Genomic DNA, 15,776 nt, shown 5'->3' with positions numbered 1-15,776 from the left:
ATCAAGAGTTACAAATCACCATGATGAAGGACATTTCAGGAAAATCACAAATTTTATCTTGTGCTTTTAGTATGTGCAAGGGTCAAGGCTTCAGAGCTATGAGAACAGAACTTAGGGAGATGTTTACTCATCTTTAGTTTGAAATGTTTCCTTTTGGGTTTTTTTGCTAGCAGATGTACAATGCGTGCTGGGGGCAGAAATAGAGCCCATGCTTTCAAGTTTGGTGGAGTCACTGTAACCATGATAACAGTTGTGCTTCGCTGGGAGCCCAGAAGCAGGGCCCACAAACATTGGAAAACTGAAAATTTCCTTTATCACCTCTCCGTGCTTGTCCATCTGCTTGTCCATCCAGATGGGGGGTGCTTGTCCATCTCCCCCCCACCAACACCCTCCTCCTCCCTCTGGAGAAATATTTAGGACAGGAATCTCACCCTCCAGGGATTCCGCAGGGCCCTAACTGCCTGGGTTGCTGGTGCTCCTCCAGCCCTGACTGGCACTATTAACCACCTGAGCGCAGCGCCACCACCAGGGAGCGCAAAGCCCCAAACCCAGCGGCTTCCGCCACCGCCCTACCTCCAGCCCTTAAGACTACACAGGTTGTCCCGCCGCTATTCCCGTGGACTCGCGGAGAGAAGGGAGGACGCTGGGTGGGGGCGGAGTCAGAGCTCTCGCGTTGGCCCCGCCCACTTACGTCGGGTATAAAGTCCTGCCCGTTTGCCGCGTACCCCCAGACCTCGAAGGCACTGAAGGGCCGTCATGTCGTTGTCCAAGTCGACCATGGTTCTGGGTTACTGGGATATTCGCGGGGTGAGTGCCGTCCCGACGACCGAGCCGCTCGGTCAGGGAGACGGTCGCGGAGGCGACCCGAGGCTCAGGGTCAGCGGCCTCCGAGAGGAGGGGGCGATACTCCCGAGCCCGCCGACCCTAGCCACGGCGCAGCCCGCCCTAGCCGGGATCCCCGACCGCGGAGACCGATCCCGCTTGGCTTCTGGGATCGCCTGGCCCGGGAGAGGGCTGAGGACAGCAAGACGCTGAGGTCGATCTCGGGCGGAGCGGGGTGGGGGGGGGGGGCGCGCTCTTAACGACCGCCTGGGCAGTATGCACGGTCGCCGCAGCCCCAGGCAGGGGACGTTGGCGGGCGGGGGTTGGGGGGCCTGTGGCCGCCGCGCAGGCGCTGACGGCGGGTTTTTCTTCCCCAGCTGGCGCATGCCATCCGCATGCTCCTAGAGTTCACCGAAACATGCTATGAGGAAAAACAGTACACGTGCGGGGAAGGTAATGCGTCCCGTGTCTGTGACCCAGTGTCCAGCACTAAGCCCCCGGCCCTCGAACTGTCTCTGTGGTCTTATGCCCAGAGGGTGGCATCACGCCTAAGTTGGGTGGGACATCTGTCCCAATTACCCGGGACCCCCCTGCTGTGTCCCGCGTGGGGAGAGGTGGATGCATCCTTTATCGAGCCTGGGGATCCTCCCTCTGCCACGGTCCAACCCAGTTTACTTAATAGGCCCGGAGAGTAAATGGTTAACTTTGGGATCCTGGGAATGTGAGGTATTGAGATGAGGTTATTTCTTTAGATCTTTCTACTCTCCTCAGGCAGGATGTTAAGAAGGTTGGGCCCCACTTCATTCTCTTACAGCTCCGGACTATGATAGAAGCCAGTGGCTGGATGTGAAATTCAAGCTCGACCTGGACTTTCCTAACGTAGGTGTCCTTAGGAGAAGAGGGGGCAGAAGGGAAGGCCTTCAAGTATATCCTTGCTTCTTTCCTCTCTGGTCTAGGGGGATCTAGAATGTGGGCTCTTAACCTGGATAAAATAGGTAGAATTCAAGGGTGCCTGAGCTTGGAAAAAAAGTTATTTTCATTTCCAATAACCACAATTGAAAAGTTAAGAATTCCTTCTCTGGTGAATATAGGTAATAAGTGACATTGGTTATTAGCCATGGCTGTGACTTTGTCACTAGTCGAAATTGGGTATTTTCACATTACATTACATGTGTGGCAGATCTTGTACATAAATAGTAGTTACGTGCATCAGACTTTGAAATGATGATAGTTATTACATCTCGTTATTTAACACATAAATAGACACACATGATAATTCTATTTCTTTAATGTTTTACAAATTGTGGAATCCTACATAATTTGCTTTATGTATTTAAAAATCGTATTCTGACAAAAGGTCTGTGGCTGCGCGCACGCACACACAAACACACACATACACACACAGAAAGATTAAGAGCCCTGGCCTAGAACCAGGTGGAGGGGCATCTGGGTGGCTCAGTGGATTAAGCCTCTGCCTTCACCTCAGGTCATGGTCTCAGGGTTCTGGGATCGAGCCTCACATCGTGTTCTCTGCTCAGCAGGGAGCCTGCTTCCCCCTCTCTCTGCCTACTTGTGATCTCTCTCCCTCCCTCTGTCAAATAAATAAATAAATAGAAGCCCTCCTTTCTTTAAAAAAAAAAAAAAAAATAGAACCAGGTGGGGACCCAACAGCTATTTTCTTCTTTGTCCTAACACAGCATTTTCTCTCTACTACTTACCTGCAAGTCTCAAATTCCCCAGGAGAGAGAAGCAGGGAGGCAAGAGAGAGGTTGGTTGCTCATCTGACCTGTCCTTTTCCTTCCAGCTGCCTTACCTCCTGGATGGTAAGAACAAGATCACTCAGAGTAATGCTATCATGCGCTACATCGCTCGCAAGCACAATATGTGTGAGTGGGGTAGGGCCAGCAGGGGAGACCAGGCTGGCAATTCTCCGGGAGGTGGATGATTCCAAGGGTGATTTCTCATCCGCTGGCCTGTAGGTGGCGAGACTGAAGAAGAAAAGATTCGAGTGGACATCGTGGAGAACCAAGTAATGGACTTCCGCATGCAGCTGATCCGGCTGTGGTACAGCCCTGACCTTGTAAGTCTCCTTAGCAGGCAGGCATTAAGGAAAAGGAGTGTTTAAAAACCCTGGCGTTCATTCTGCTCCATTCTGCTACTTCTGCTGTCCCACCAACCCAGCCTGTCAGAAATGCGGGGGCGGGGGGGTTCCATTTGTCCTATAACTCTGGTGTTGGCCCCCTGTTCTTTCTGTTCTGCAACCCCTATTGAAGGCAGTAAGAGGGAGGCACACGGAGGAGGGGGCCGCTAAGTGTCCCCTCATTGGCTCATGCCCTGACTCGCTCTGAAGGTGGTAACAACTATTCTCTCTTTCTCTCTTTTTCCCTCTCTCCCAGGAAAAAATGAAGCCTCAGTACTTGGAACAGCTACCTGGACAACTGAAACAGTTTTCCTTGTTCCTGGGGAAATTCTCATGGTTTGCAGGAGAAAAGGTAGGAAGACAGGAAAAGGGGAAGATGCCTTCCTATCTCCCCAATATTACTGAACCCTGCAAACCTGACCATCTTATTGCTCCCCTAGCTCACCTTTGTGGATTTCCTCACCTATGATGTCTTAGATCAGAACCGTATGTTTGAGCCCAAGTGCCTGGATGAATTTCCAAACCTGAAGGCTTTCATGTGCCGTTTTGAGGTGATGCTCCCTGCACCTTTCCCTTTCAGAAACACTCCCCTACTTCCCTGGTCCCTAGAGGACCCCATTATGGTATATTCTTTCTCAGCACCAGCATTTGCGTAAAGGGGTCCATGGTTGGACACCTCTAAACCTTCATGTCTTAGGAAGGGCCTGGCTTCTATACCCTAATGGCACTATCTGCGTGAAATTGTGGCCAGGGGTGGGATGGATGCTATAGAGACGGGCAATATGGGAATGTCCCTGGTTTGGGATGTGTCTGTTGGACTGGGTTAGCGTCTTTACCAGATTTGGTGTGCTTTCCCTTCAGGCTTTGGAGAAGATAGCTAACTACATGCAGTCTGACCGCTTCCTGAAGATGCCCGTCAATAACAAGATGGCCCAGTGGGGCAGCAAGAGAATATGCTGAGCCGGAGAAGGATTTGCACTGCTTGTTTTATTCCATCCTGTCCCTAGGGAGCATGTACCCTCGATTCTCCGCTCTTTTCAATAAACAGCATTTAGGCTACTGATGTCTAGCTGGAATTTCTTTTGGGAGTAAAGGCCAGAAGAGAGTAAGGATATGTGGAAAATTTCCAAGATGTGAATCCAATCCCCGCAACACTGACAATCCCCCTACACCACAACTGTGTTCCAAGCTAGAGGTGCTTGCCCAAGTCCTGAGAGCGAGCACTAGAAACAAAGGTGAGATTGTGCAACTGTAGAGAACAGGTCCATTACATGGGACTAGAGCCCTGTAAAGATGTGGCATAGATAACAAGTGAAACTGTATGGGACACTGGATTTTGCAGAACTGAAGTTCAGAAACAGTCCCTTATATGTGGGAATGTAATGTGATAAAGATGAAATTTCAAACTGGTAAGCTAACCAATAAGTAAGTGGGGGCAATTACTTACCAATTAAAAATGATAGTGGGGTTTCTGGGTGGCTCAGTTGGTTAAGTGTCCCACTCTTGGTTTTAACTCAGGTCATGATCTTAGGGTCATGGGACTGAACCTCACATTAGGGTGCACTTAAGTGCTTTCTCTCTCTCAAATAAATAAATAAAATGAATGAATAAAATCTTTAATAATAATAATAATAATAGACCCCATACCTTAAATGCAAGTTGGTGCAGGCACTTTAGAAAACTGGAGATTCCTTAAGAAATTAAAAATAGAACTTTCCTATGACCCTGCAATTGCACTACTGGGCATTTACCCCAAAGATACAGATGTAGTGAAAAGAAGGGCCATCTGTACCCCAATGTTCATAGCAGCAATGGCCACAGTCGTGAAACTGTGGAAAGAACCAAGATGCCCTTCAACGGACAAATGGATATGGAAGATGTGGTCCATATATACTACTGAGTGTTATGCCTCCATCAGAAAGGATGAACACCCAATTTTTGTATCAACATGAATGGGATTGGAAGAGATTATACTGAGTGAAATAAATCAAGCAGAGAGTCAATTATCATATGGTTTCACTTATTTGTGGAGCATAAGGAATAACATGGAGGACATGGGGAGATGGAGAGGAGAAGGGAAATGGGGAAAATTGGAGGGGGAAACGGACCATGGGAGACTATGGACTCTGAGAAACAAACTGTGGGTTTTGGAGGTGCGGGGAGTGAGAGGTTGTGTGAGCCTGGTGGTGGGTATTATGGAGGGTACGTATTGCCTGGAGTACTGGATGTGGTACATAAACAATGAATTCTGGAACACCAAAAAGAAATTTTTAAAAAAATAGACCCCTAACCTCAAACCATTCACTAAAACTAACTCATCTTCAATTCAGTCCCAACATTAAACAGAGCTGTAGAAGTGTTCAAGAAAATGTAAGAATATTTGTGATCTTAAGGTAGGTTTCTCTAAATAGGACATTAAAAACAAAAAGCCATAAAGGGAAAGATTTGCAAATTGAACAGTATTTAAGAATTTTCTATGACAAGGGACAAATAAGTATAATTAAATGACAAGATGGCAAACGAGACAAAAAAGGACAAAATAAAGTACCAGTGTAAAGACTATATAAAGAATTCCTATAAATCATTAAGACTTTATTAAAATGGACAGAAATCTATGAACAAATGATTTACAGAAAAAGAAATGTGCTAGCCAAAAAAAATATTAAACAGATGTTTATAATCCAAGAACTACAGGTTACAACAGTGAGAGACCATTTTCCATCTATCAAGTGAATAAAAACTAAGATGTTTGTGAAGTGTTGGCATTTCCTGCCTGTGAGCTTGTAAATCAGTTAGTTACACTGGAGGACAGTTTGCCAACATCTTCTAAAAATCAAATCACGGGGACGCCTGGGTGGCTCAGTTGGTTAAGCAGCTGCCTTCGGCTCAGGTCATGATCCCAGCGTCCTGGGATCGAGTCCCGCATCGGGCTCCTTGCTCAGCAGGGAGCCTGCTTCTCCCTCTGCCTACCATTCTGTCCGCCTGTACTCACTCTCTCTCCCTCTCTCTCTCTGACAAATAAATAAATAAAATCTTAAAAAAAAAAAATCATTTAAAAAAAAAAAATCAAATCACGTCCCGTAACCCAACAATTTCCATTCTGGTGAAAACCTCTCCATGCACCTAAGCCATATGCTAAGACTGGGGTATGGTTTGTGGGAACAGGTGAAAATCCTGTCCATGCCCATCAGTATCATGGAATACCATAAGGCAACTAAAGAATGAGATTGAACTGTGTGAACTGATGTGGAAAGCCCCCAAGACACATTTTTTGAATTTTAAAAATTAGATTGCAGATAAGCATGTATGGTGCAAAACCTTTTGCATTTTAAAGGAGGAAACTATAAGGTAAGCATTTTCTACAGATACATTTATGTTTGTAAATGCGTAGAAAAAGACTTGGAAGGGGCCATGTGGGTGCCACAGTCGGTTAAGCATCCAACTCTTGGTTTCAGCTCAAGTTGTGATCTTGGGGTCATGAGATCCAGCCCTACGTTGAGCCCTACGCTTAGCATGGAGACTTCTTGAGATTTTCTCTCACTCCACCCCACCAGCTTGTGCTCTCTCTCTCTCTCTAAAATAAATAAATCTTAAAAAAAAAAAAAAAAAGAAAGAAAGAAAGAAAGAAACAGAAAAAGGGCTGGAAGGACACACTGAAAAATGCTTACTTTAGGCCAATGGGAGAGAGCCCCAGGCTTCAGGATGGAAGTTCAAGGGAATCTTAGAGATAGGGGTAAGGATTTCTCTCTTTTTTTTTTTTCTTTGTTAGAACCATTATGCACTGGGGACCATCTGTACTGAAATGTACATTTCAAAAGGGTGAATTCCATGTTTTGCTTGTTTTACTGTGTCGCGGCCGGCGGCGCGACAAATGGACCAGGAACGTGAGGGTAAGAGGATGGTGAAAAGAAATTAAGAGACAAAGAGATGGGGGCAGGAGGAGCACCAAGGAGGATGTCCAATAGTGCCGATTTTATTCAAGGCTGTGAGGCATTATATAGCTAACAGAAATAATCATAAGAAAGTATCTATTTTTAGCTGTTTACTAAAGAGTTTGTAACATGCAGAGAAAATCCTTCAAGCTTTCCCATTATCTATTTCCCAAGCCCCAATAGCAGACCCTCTAGCGCCAGATGTACTGACTTCAAGGCCACTCAAGACACAGCACAGTCTTACAGTGGTGTAGTCTATAGCCTGTACAAGGACAGCAAGGACCAGCCAGGAATTTCTGACCCTGACCAAATCGTCTCTATCTGACTAGCAAACGTGTGGGAAGTCATGTAGGCGAGCGCACAGCACATAGCACAGTCCCTTTCTCAGTGCTACTCAACTTTATTGACCTTAGCCTTTTGTTCGGCTATTCAGCCTTTAAAGGAGGCACAAGTCAGGGCCTGGTTTGGTCCTCGTCTCAAGCCTTAACGTGGCCTCCCACATTACTGTGCTATATATATCTATTTTTTATTGATGTACAGTTAATATAGAATGTTTTATTAGTTTCGGGTGGACAATATAGCAATTCAGCAACTCTGTACACTACTCAGTGCCCACCATAGTAAGTGTAGTCCCCATCTGTCACAATACAATGTATAGCTATATTCTCTATTCTGTGCTTTTAATCTCCATGCCTTATTTATTTTATAATGGGAAGTTTGTACATCTTCATTCCATTTATCCATTTCACCCATCCCCCACCCACCTTCCTTCTGGCAACCACCAGTTTGCTCTCTCTATTTAAGTCTGCTTAGGGGTTGTTGTTTCATTTTTACACTTGTTTTGGTTTTTGAGTCCATGTATCTGTAAAATCTTTCTCTGTCTGACTTATTTCACTTGGCATAATACTCTCTAGGCCCATCCATGTCGTTACGAATTACAAAATCCAATTCTTTTACATGGGTGATAGTCCATTGTATACATATACCACATCTTCCATATCCATTCCTCTATTGATGGACACTTGGATTGCTTCCACATTTTATTGTAAATAATGCTGCTAGAAACATAGCGTGCATGTATCTTTTTGAATTGGTGTTTTTGTTTTCTTCTGGTAAATACCCAATAGTGGAATTATTGGATCATACAACATTTCTATTTTTAACTTTTTGGGGAAACTCCATACTGTTTTCCAGTGGCAACACCAGTTTGCATTCCCACCACGGGTGCACAAAGTTCTGCTTTTCTTCTCATCCTCGCCAATACTTGTTATTTCTTGTCTTTTTTAGTCTAGCCATTCTGACAGGTGTGAGGCATTTCCCTGATGATGAGTGATATGAAGCCCCTCTTCATGTGTCTGTTGGCCACCTGAACATCTGTTTTCTCTTTTAACAAAGGGAGTGTGTCCATATATTACTGTGTAAGAGAAACTAAGGGGAAGTGAACTCCTCTGGAGACTTATTTGGCACCACACTCCATATGCAAAGTCTTTAAGTGGTTTCCAGTCTTAGATAGTGACATGAGGGCCAGATTCCTGTCCTCAGTGGACCAGGAGGCAAAGATCTCTCTTGGGAGAGATCTCTCTCTCTGTTTCCTCTCAGGGACAGAGGGTCTGAATGGTCAGGTGATGTCAGGAGGGCGGCCTCAGGAGGTATTAGACACAAGGTATTAAGCAGGTGGTTCAACTGCCACCTGTTGTCAGCACCGGTGACAGTAGTTAGATACCTAGGGCCGTATCTTGGATACGGGGAACCACTGGCCAGGAGAGATATGAAGCTGGAGTTTCTCGGTGACCCATGAACTATTGACATGAATTTCCATAATCTGAGTGGGTGAAGTGTGTCCTCAGGGAAGGGAAGGACTTGTGGGTTTAGGGAAGGCCGGAGGAGTTGAGAATGTGTCTGTCACTAGATAGAGGATGTGACCAGAAGTCAGAAAGGGAATGAGTGATTTATTGCTGTGTAACAATATTACCACCGATTTCACACTAAAACCACACACACTATCTCGCGGTTTCTGTGGGTTAGGAGTCTGGACACATCTCTACAGGGTCCTCTGCTTCAGGGGTTCATCTGAAAGCCACCATCTGTGTGTCAGCCGGGGCTACGATCTCATCTCGAGGCTCAAGATCGAGATCTCAGATCGAGAATGACCTGCTTCTGAGACACGAGATTGCTGATAGAATTTAGTTCCTTATGACCTGTTGGCCTGAGAGATGGTGTTAGGTTCTTGCTGGCTGTCAGCTGGGGGCCACCCTGGGTTCCTTGGAAAGGGGACTTCCTGCTTCATTAACACTGGTAAAAGGGAAAGTCTCCTGGGAAGATGGCTGCTACAGCCCTGTGTAATATAATCATGGAAGCAACATCCCATCACCTTTGGGTTCCTCTGTTAGAAGCAAATCACTGGTCCCACCCACGCCCAGGGGGAGAGAATTTCTCACAAGAACGTGAGCACCAGTGGGTGGGATTATGGGAGACTGTCTGTTCCCCACAGGGAAGAAGGCAAGGAAACAGGAAATTGGCCGCGTGGTCCTCTGAGAGGACTCCTGGGAAAGATGGGTGGCCGAAAACAGTGACAAGGCAGTTACAAGGGAGAGGTTTTAAAAGCATAAATCTGCCAGGGAAATGGATTTCACATGAATTCCAGGTGGATAATGGGTAAATCACATGTTCCAACTTTTTCTAGTCATTATGCTTGTTAGGGAAAATCCACTGAACGGTTATACAAAACCAGTGAACTTACTGGCCCAGGAAGCTGGGAAGGACACTGAGAGGAATAGATCCATTCTACAGGAGCTACAGTTCCCTCAGGCCCCAACCCACCCCCAACACTGACTCTAACACAGGCGGGGAAGAAACTACTGTCACAGTGGTAGCCTCCAAGCAAGGAGGGGAAGTTCATGCCCTGTCATCCCAGAGGCACACAACACACAAACATTGAGAAATTAGTCTACCAACAATGGGGTTGTACAAGGTACATCCATCCATAAGAGCTTTCAAATGAAAACAAAAACCTTTAATCAGCGCTTTAAATGTGGTAGAGCAGGTCTCCCAAAGTATTAGGGAAATTCACCTGTGTTCATTGTTGAAGGCTGAGCAGCTGGATTAAGGCACTCCCAGTTCAGAAAGAAATAGCTTGGGGTGGCTGGGTGGCTCAGTGGGTTAAAGCCTCTGCTTTCGGCTCAGGTCATGATCCTGGGGTTCTGGGATCGAGCCTGCATCAGGCTCTCTGCTCAGCAGGGAGCCTGCTTCCTCCTCTCTCTCTGCCTTCCTCTCTGCCTACTTGTTCTCTCTCTCTCTCTGCCAAATAAATAAATAAACATTTAAAAAAAAAAAAAAAAGGAAGAAAGAAATAGCTTATGGGACTCAAGAGAAATAGCGCTATCTCATTGATGGGATGAGTGGCCTAGGGGACACTGATGTGGATGGACAGACCTGCCTCGACAGCCAGCTCGAGGGCTTGCGAGAATGTCCGCTTTTGGCACAGAAATTACACACTCCTTATCCTTCATCTGCAGGACTAGGTGGGTCATTGAGCCACACCAGCTAAAGGGATTTAGCTGGAGATGGATGGTAGAGAAGAGAGAAGGAATGGACCATTAGCCAGTGATTTCTCTAATGCGCAAAGGTGCTCATGGCCCTCCCCTGCTTTAGTTATCTTTCATAATCTGACCTCTGTCTTGTCCCCGCCCCGGAGCACTGGCTACGAGCCTTGCTGAATTCCCTAAAGAGAAGCAAGCTTCCGGGGTCTGGAGGCTGCCTGGGTAGAGATCCTGGCTCTGCCCCAGTAATTTCTAGCCTCCTGTGCCTCAGTGCCTTCTCCCATAAGTGAACCCTCCCTTACTGGGTTATTAGGAGAATGAAGCCAATATTTCTAGAGCGCTCAGAACAGACCAATGGTACATACATTTGTAAATATAAGTAATCCGAAAGTACCATGTTCTCTTTTATCTCCACGCTTTTGTTCTTGCTGTTGCCTCTGCCTGGAATGTTTTTGCTCCAGCCCTGCCTGCCTAATGACCATTCATCTTCTAAGGTAAGCTTAGAAGTTGCTGCCTCTGGAGGCCACAACTGACATTCCCCCACCAAAATGGTTAGTGATGATCACCCAAAATTTGTGATTGTTTTCCTTTGGGGAAAGCTTCACTACCCTCTTGCTTTTAAGTGACTTGCTTTGGTCAATTAAATACGAGGAGAAATTACATACATATTCCAGGCAGAAGCTTTAAGAGCACGAGCATGGGTTGCCCTATCCACTCTCTATCGCTGTGATGCCTCTGTGAGCAGGTATCAAACTGAAGTTTCTACTTGTATGACAGACAACAAGGAGCAGGGCCCCTATTGACCACATCCAACATAAAGTATGAGTCAGAAATGAATGTTTATTAAACTACTGATGGGGTGCCTGGGTGGCTGAGTTGGTTGAGTATCTGCCTTCGGATCAGGTCATGATCCTGGCGTCCTGGGATCCAGTCCCGAGTTGGGCTACGTACTCAGCAAGGAGTCTGCTTCTCGCTCTGCCCATTCCCCTTCTGGTGCTTTCTCTCTCTCTGAAATAAATAAAAAAAAAAAAAAAAAAAAAAAAACTTAAAAAAGAAAAGCCACTGAGATTTGGTTGAGGACTGACATCTGTCCTCCCCCAGACAAAATTAAATACAGTTATGTTAAATCTCTCTTCCTTTAGGATTCAGTGTTTTCTCCCATAAACTTACCACACTGAACTCTTAACTGCTTGTTTAAAAGTCTGTCTCTAGGGCACCTGGGTGGCTCAGTGGGTTAAGCCTTTGCCTTCAGCTCAGGTCAGGATCCTGGGATCCTCAGGGCCCTGGGGTCGAGACCCGCATTAGGCTCTCTACTCACCCGGGAGCCTGCTTCCCTCACTCTCTGCCTGCCTCTCTGCCTACTTGTGATCTCTGTCAAATAAATAAATAAAATCTTTAAAAGTCTGTCTCCGCTACTAAACTCTAAGTTGCCTGGGAGCAGGGACATGTGTCTTCAGCAAATTTTTATATTTAGTGCTTGTATAGAGCCCAACACAAAGCAGACACTCACAATGCATTGACTCCACTCTGTCCTAATGAGAATTGGAAGGAGAAAAGGAGTTTGCTTCAAATAAGCGCTTACTGCTCTCAAAAAACTTTTTCACATTCTCCCCCATTCTGGAAAAATGGAATGTTCTGGTTTTAAAACAGGTAGAGATGGTCCAGGTAGAAGTGTTTCAAGTCAGGACAAAAGCCCAGGTTCAGGGAGGTCCCAAGGATCAGCAAAAGAGTTCCAAGCATGGAGAGTGGGTTTCAATGATTCTGGAGTCTGGCTTATTCCTTGCTTAGGACAAATTGGAACGCAATTTTTTTTTTTTTCTTTTAAGATTTTTACTTGTTTGAGAGAGTGCATGAGCAGCAGGGAGAGGGAGAAGCAGGCTTCCTGCTGAGCAGGGTTTAATGCCCGTGCTGGATCCCAGGACCCTGGGCTCATGACCGGCGAGGAAGGCAGACACTCAACTAACAGCCAGCCAGGCGTCCCTCGAATGGAACAATTCTAAAAGCCAACAGGGATGGGCTGTCAGTGTTCTTTTGGCATTTTCCATGGAAATAATTACAGTTGACTCATGTGGGATGTAATCCAGAAGAAAAGATTAAATGGATGTGTGTATATTTGAATTTCAGGTAAATAACGGCTGCTGTGTCACCCCACATGGAGACAGAGGGCCAGCCGCAGGTCGGTAGTAGGGAGTGTTTTCAGTGGTGCGCAGGGATTGGATTAAAGCAAACAGGATAATGTTCGTCTTGTGTTAGAGGTCTCAAGCACAATTCAAATAGGTCTGTACTTTTTCTTCTATGGTCTAATGCTTCCAAACTGCGTTAATATTTTTTAAATTGTGACCGAGGCCCTATCTGCTTCCTTTCAAAATTATGCTTCAAATGGAAAGAGAACAAGAAGAATGTGGGAAAACACAGGGTGTGCGGGCCCTGGGCCTTTAGGATGGAACTGAGATTTATCAGGATATTGCTGGGGCTACTTCAAAAGGTACAATCTGTTGGGAAATGCCAGATCCGGCTAGCTAGGAATATGGCATTTAGCATTCCAGGAAGAGTTGTCCTGGAATCCATAAGGATCGGCCCCTCTTATTCTCTGCCTCACGATGTAGCAGCTGGCTGGTCTCTGAGGGTCTGTCTTCAGCAAAGGTTTCATTCATCATGTCACGGGAGTTAGGAAAGGGTGGGCTAACAAAGTGGGATGACAGTGAACCTGAAAGTGTGATGATCAGAGGGATGGAGACCAAAAAAAAAAAAAAAAAAAAAAAAAAAACCAGCTCAATCCAGGGACACCTGGGTGGCTCAGTCAGTTAAGCGTCTGCCTTCAGCTCAGGTCATGATCCCAGGGTCCTGGGATGGAATCCCGCATAGAATTGGGTTCCTTGCTCAGCAGGGAGCCAGAGCTTCTCCCTCTGCCTGCCACTCCCCCTTGTGCTCTCTCTCTCTCTCTCTGACCAATAAATAAAATCTTTACAAAAAAAAAAAAAAAAAAGGCCAATCCAGGGAGTGCCTTTAGGTTGTTGATATCCAAGTATAAAAAGCCTTATTATGCACCATCCCTTTGGAATTCAATAAAGAAGGGCATCTGTTAAGTATTAAATAAATGCAAGATGTAAATAGATACAAATAAATGCATAGCAGCTTATCTGCAAATCTGAGTGCAGGCTGCTTTCTACTATATTATTGCACTCACCTAATTTTCCTTTTTCTATCTCCCATTCCCTTAGTATTTTCTATAGGGCGAATTGGGGGTCATTGACATTACACTTTAGACGGTCATTTTTTAAAATATCAACCTGAACGTTTCTCAAAGATCTCCAACTTGGAACCCGATGCAGCGGTTGATGACACTTTGAGTTTTCCTGTTTTGGGTAAAAGAGAGTGAATGTTTTTGTTTGTATAAGGGATGGTTGCAAGAGGATTTTATGGTGGTGGCTATTGTTTGGAAACGCACATACGGAAAAGAAAGAAAGCGTTTATGTTTTTAAAGATTTTTATTTATTTGTTTGACAGAGAGAGAATGAGGAGGGGCGATATGGCAGAGAAGCAGGCTTCCCACTGAGCTGGGAGTCGATGCAGGCCTCACGGGGTTCCATCCCAGGACTCTGGGATCATGACCTGAGCTGAAGGCAGACGCTTAACTGACTGAGCCACCCAGCAACCTGTCTTCTGCATCTTTGAAACATCCTTCCTACAGTCCTGCCTACAGGTGGAGAATTTCTCGGGTTTAAATCCCATCTCCCCATGGTAGAAGACTGCCAGTTGACTCTTGAGATCTGTCTCCCCAACTTCTGCTGTCACGACCCCCCATTTCTGCCAGCACATTGCTTCCCAGGTAAAAGATATCATTTCCAACCTGATTAAATCTCTGGCCAGTGAGGTATAAATGGAAGTGTTATACTTTACTTCCAGAAAGTTTCCTCAAGAGGAAAAAAACAACCCCCATTCCTCTTTCTCACCTCCCCCCCCACCCCCGTTTTTTGGAATGCAGATGTGGTGGGGGGCTCTAGCAGCCACAGAGGCCATGAGGTGACAAAAAGAAAGGACATCACATGCTGAGAATGAGGGCAGCATAAAGCTAAACTAGGCCATTAAGGCTACAATGAAGCCAACGTGACTAGTATTTACCCGGTAGCCTCCAGACCTTTCTTTGCATGAGAAATAAACCATTTAAACCAAGGTTATTATCTAGTTCTATAGAGCAGAACTTAATCCTAATTAATCCAATTGCTTTTCCAGCCCCTCCTTGTGGCTGAGGCACAGGCCTGGGACCCAGGTTCTGTTAATTGTGCACAGTGGTGTAGGATTTCAGTTCTAAAGAAGCAGGCCCTGAGAATTTATTTTTCTGGCAAGGACAGGAGTAGAAGGGTCAGGGTTTTGGAGGCAGCAGTGGTGAGACATTGGCATCTGGGTCTGCCTGTCAGGTCTCAGAGCTCCACTGTCTGTACCCAGCAATGGCTGTGAGGCTTTCTCTAGAACAATCTCTCATCTGGTTAGGCACATCTCCTGGCCACCCAGCTTCCAAGGCCAACTCACTGGCCCTCTCAGGGATTCAGTGAGCAATATGATACCTCTGATAAGTCATTTTCCTGTTTCAGCAGCAAGGATCCCTAAGGGATAGGGCACTCCCTTTAGGTTTATCGAAAATAAAGATCTTGTGTTTCATACCTTAGACCCTATCTTACCTGTTTGAAACCACTGGCTGAAACCCAAAGTTTCTCATGGATTTGAATGTAACCTTTATCCTTGCTTTTCTGAGTGTGGGAGAGACTATTGTTGGCCACCAACATCCATTCTTCTGTCCAAACTAGGGTCTACCCTCGTGACTAGGCATAGCCACAGCCACGCAACTGAACCTCATGAGTGTAAGGCAGGCAATCTGCCCACTTGCATCATGGGAAGTTGCTTCCTTGGCTTTTCTCTATTTTCCTTCCCATGTTCATGATACAGCTTCAACCAAGGAGAGGATGTCCCCTCAGGGATGGCAGCAGCCACAAAATGGAAGGAGCCTGGGTCCCTGAATAATCTCCTGGAGCGCCAACAGCCTGGACCATTCCCCGTGAGACGTGAAATGAGAATAAACTTCCACGTTCTGGAAGCTGCTGTCTTGGGGTCTCTACCGACTTCAACTTTCTCTGCTAACACCATGGCAATGGAGAAATACTGGAGGAGGGGTACTCTGACACAACAAAGGAGCAGTTAATTAGTTAACGACAGGGGGGGGGGTCTTTCACGGGGAACTTGTAATTAACAGCAAGTGATTATGGATCCCTGCCGAAGACACCAGGCAGCCAGCCATGTGCTCAGAGCCCATCTTGTTCTCCCATTCTAGAAGAGGAAGGCACACAC

General features: G+C 46.0%; 1 protein-coding gene across 1 annotated transcript; it reads left to right on the top strand.

Annotated features, from left to right (window-relative positions):
- The first annotated feature begins 658 nt into the window (after positions 1-658).
- Positions 659-4,021, top strand: GSTM3 (glutathione S-transferase mu 3). Its single transcript, XM_059137594.1, has 8 exons — positions 659-807; positions 1,200-1,275; positions 1,637-1,701; positions 2,627-2,708; positions 2,802-2,902; positions 3,219-3,314; positions 3,403-3,513; positions 3,824-4,021. Exons 1-8 carry the CDS (start codon positions 757-759, stop codon positions 3,920-3,922), a joined length of 681 nt encoding a protein of 226 aa, XP_058993577.1. The 5' UTR covers positions 659-756; the 3' UTR covers positions 3,923-4,021.
- Positions 4,022-15,776: the final 11,755 nt, after the last annotated feature.

The sequence above is a fragment of the Mustela lutreola genome, chromosome 10, assembly GCF_030435805.1.
Source record: "Mustela lutreola isolate mMusLut2 chromosome 10, mMusLut2.pri, whole genome shotgun sequence".
Taxonomy (NCBI): domain Eukaryota; kingdom Metazoa; phylum Chordata; class Mammalia; order Carnivora; family Mustelidae; genus Mustela; species Mustela lutreola.
The sequence above is the reverse complement of the archived record's forward strand: the minus strand, read 5'-3'. Positions and strand labels throughout refer to the sequence as shown.

Coding starts and splice junctions, on each gene's coding strand:
- GSTM3 (XM_059137594.1), top strand. CDS start 757: ATGTCGTTGTCCAAGTCGACCATGGTTCTGGGTTACTGGGATATTCGC. Junction 2,709..2,801: donor CGCTCGCAAGCACAATATGT/GTGAGTGGGGTA, acceptor GCTGGCCTGTAG/GTGGCGAGACTGAAGAAGAA. Junction 3,315..3,402: donor CATGGTTTGCAGGAGAAAAG/GTAGGAAGACAG, acceptor TTGCTCCCCTAG/CTCACCTTTGTGGATTTCCT.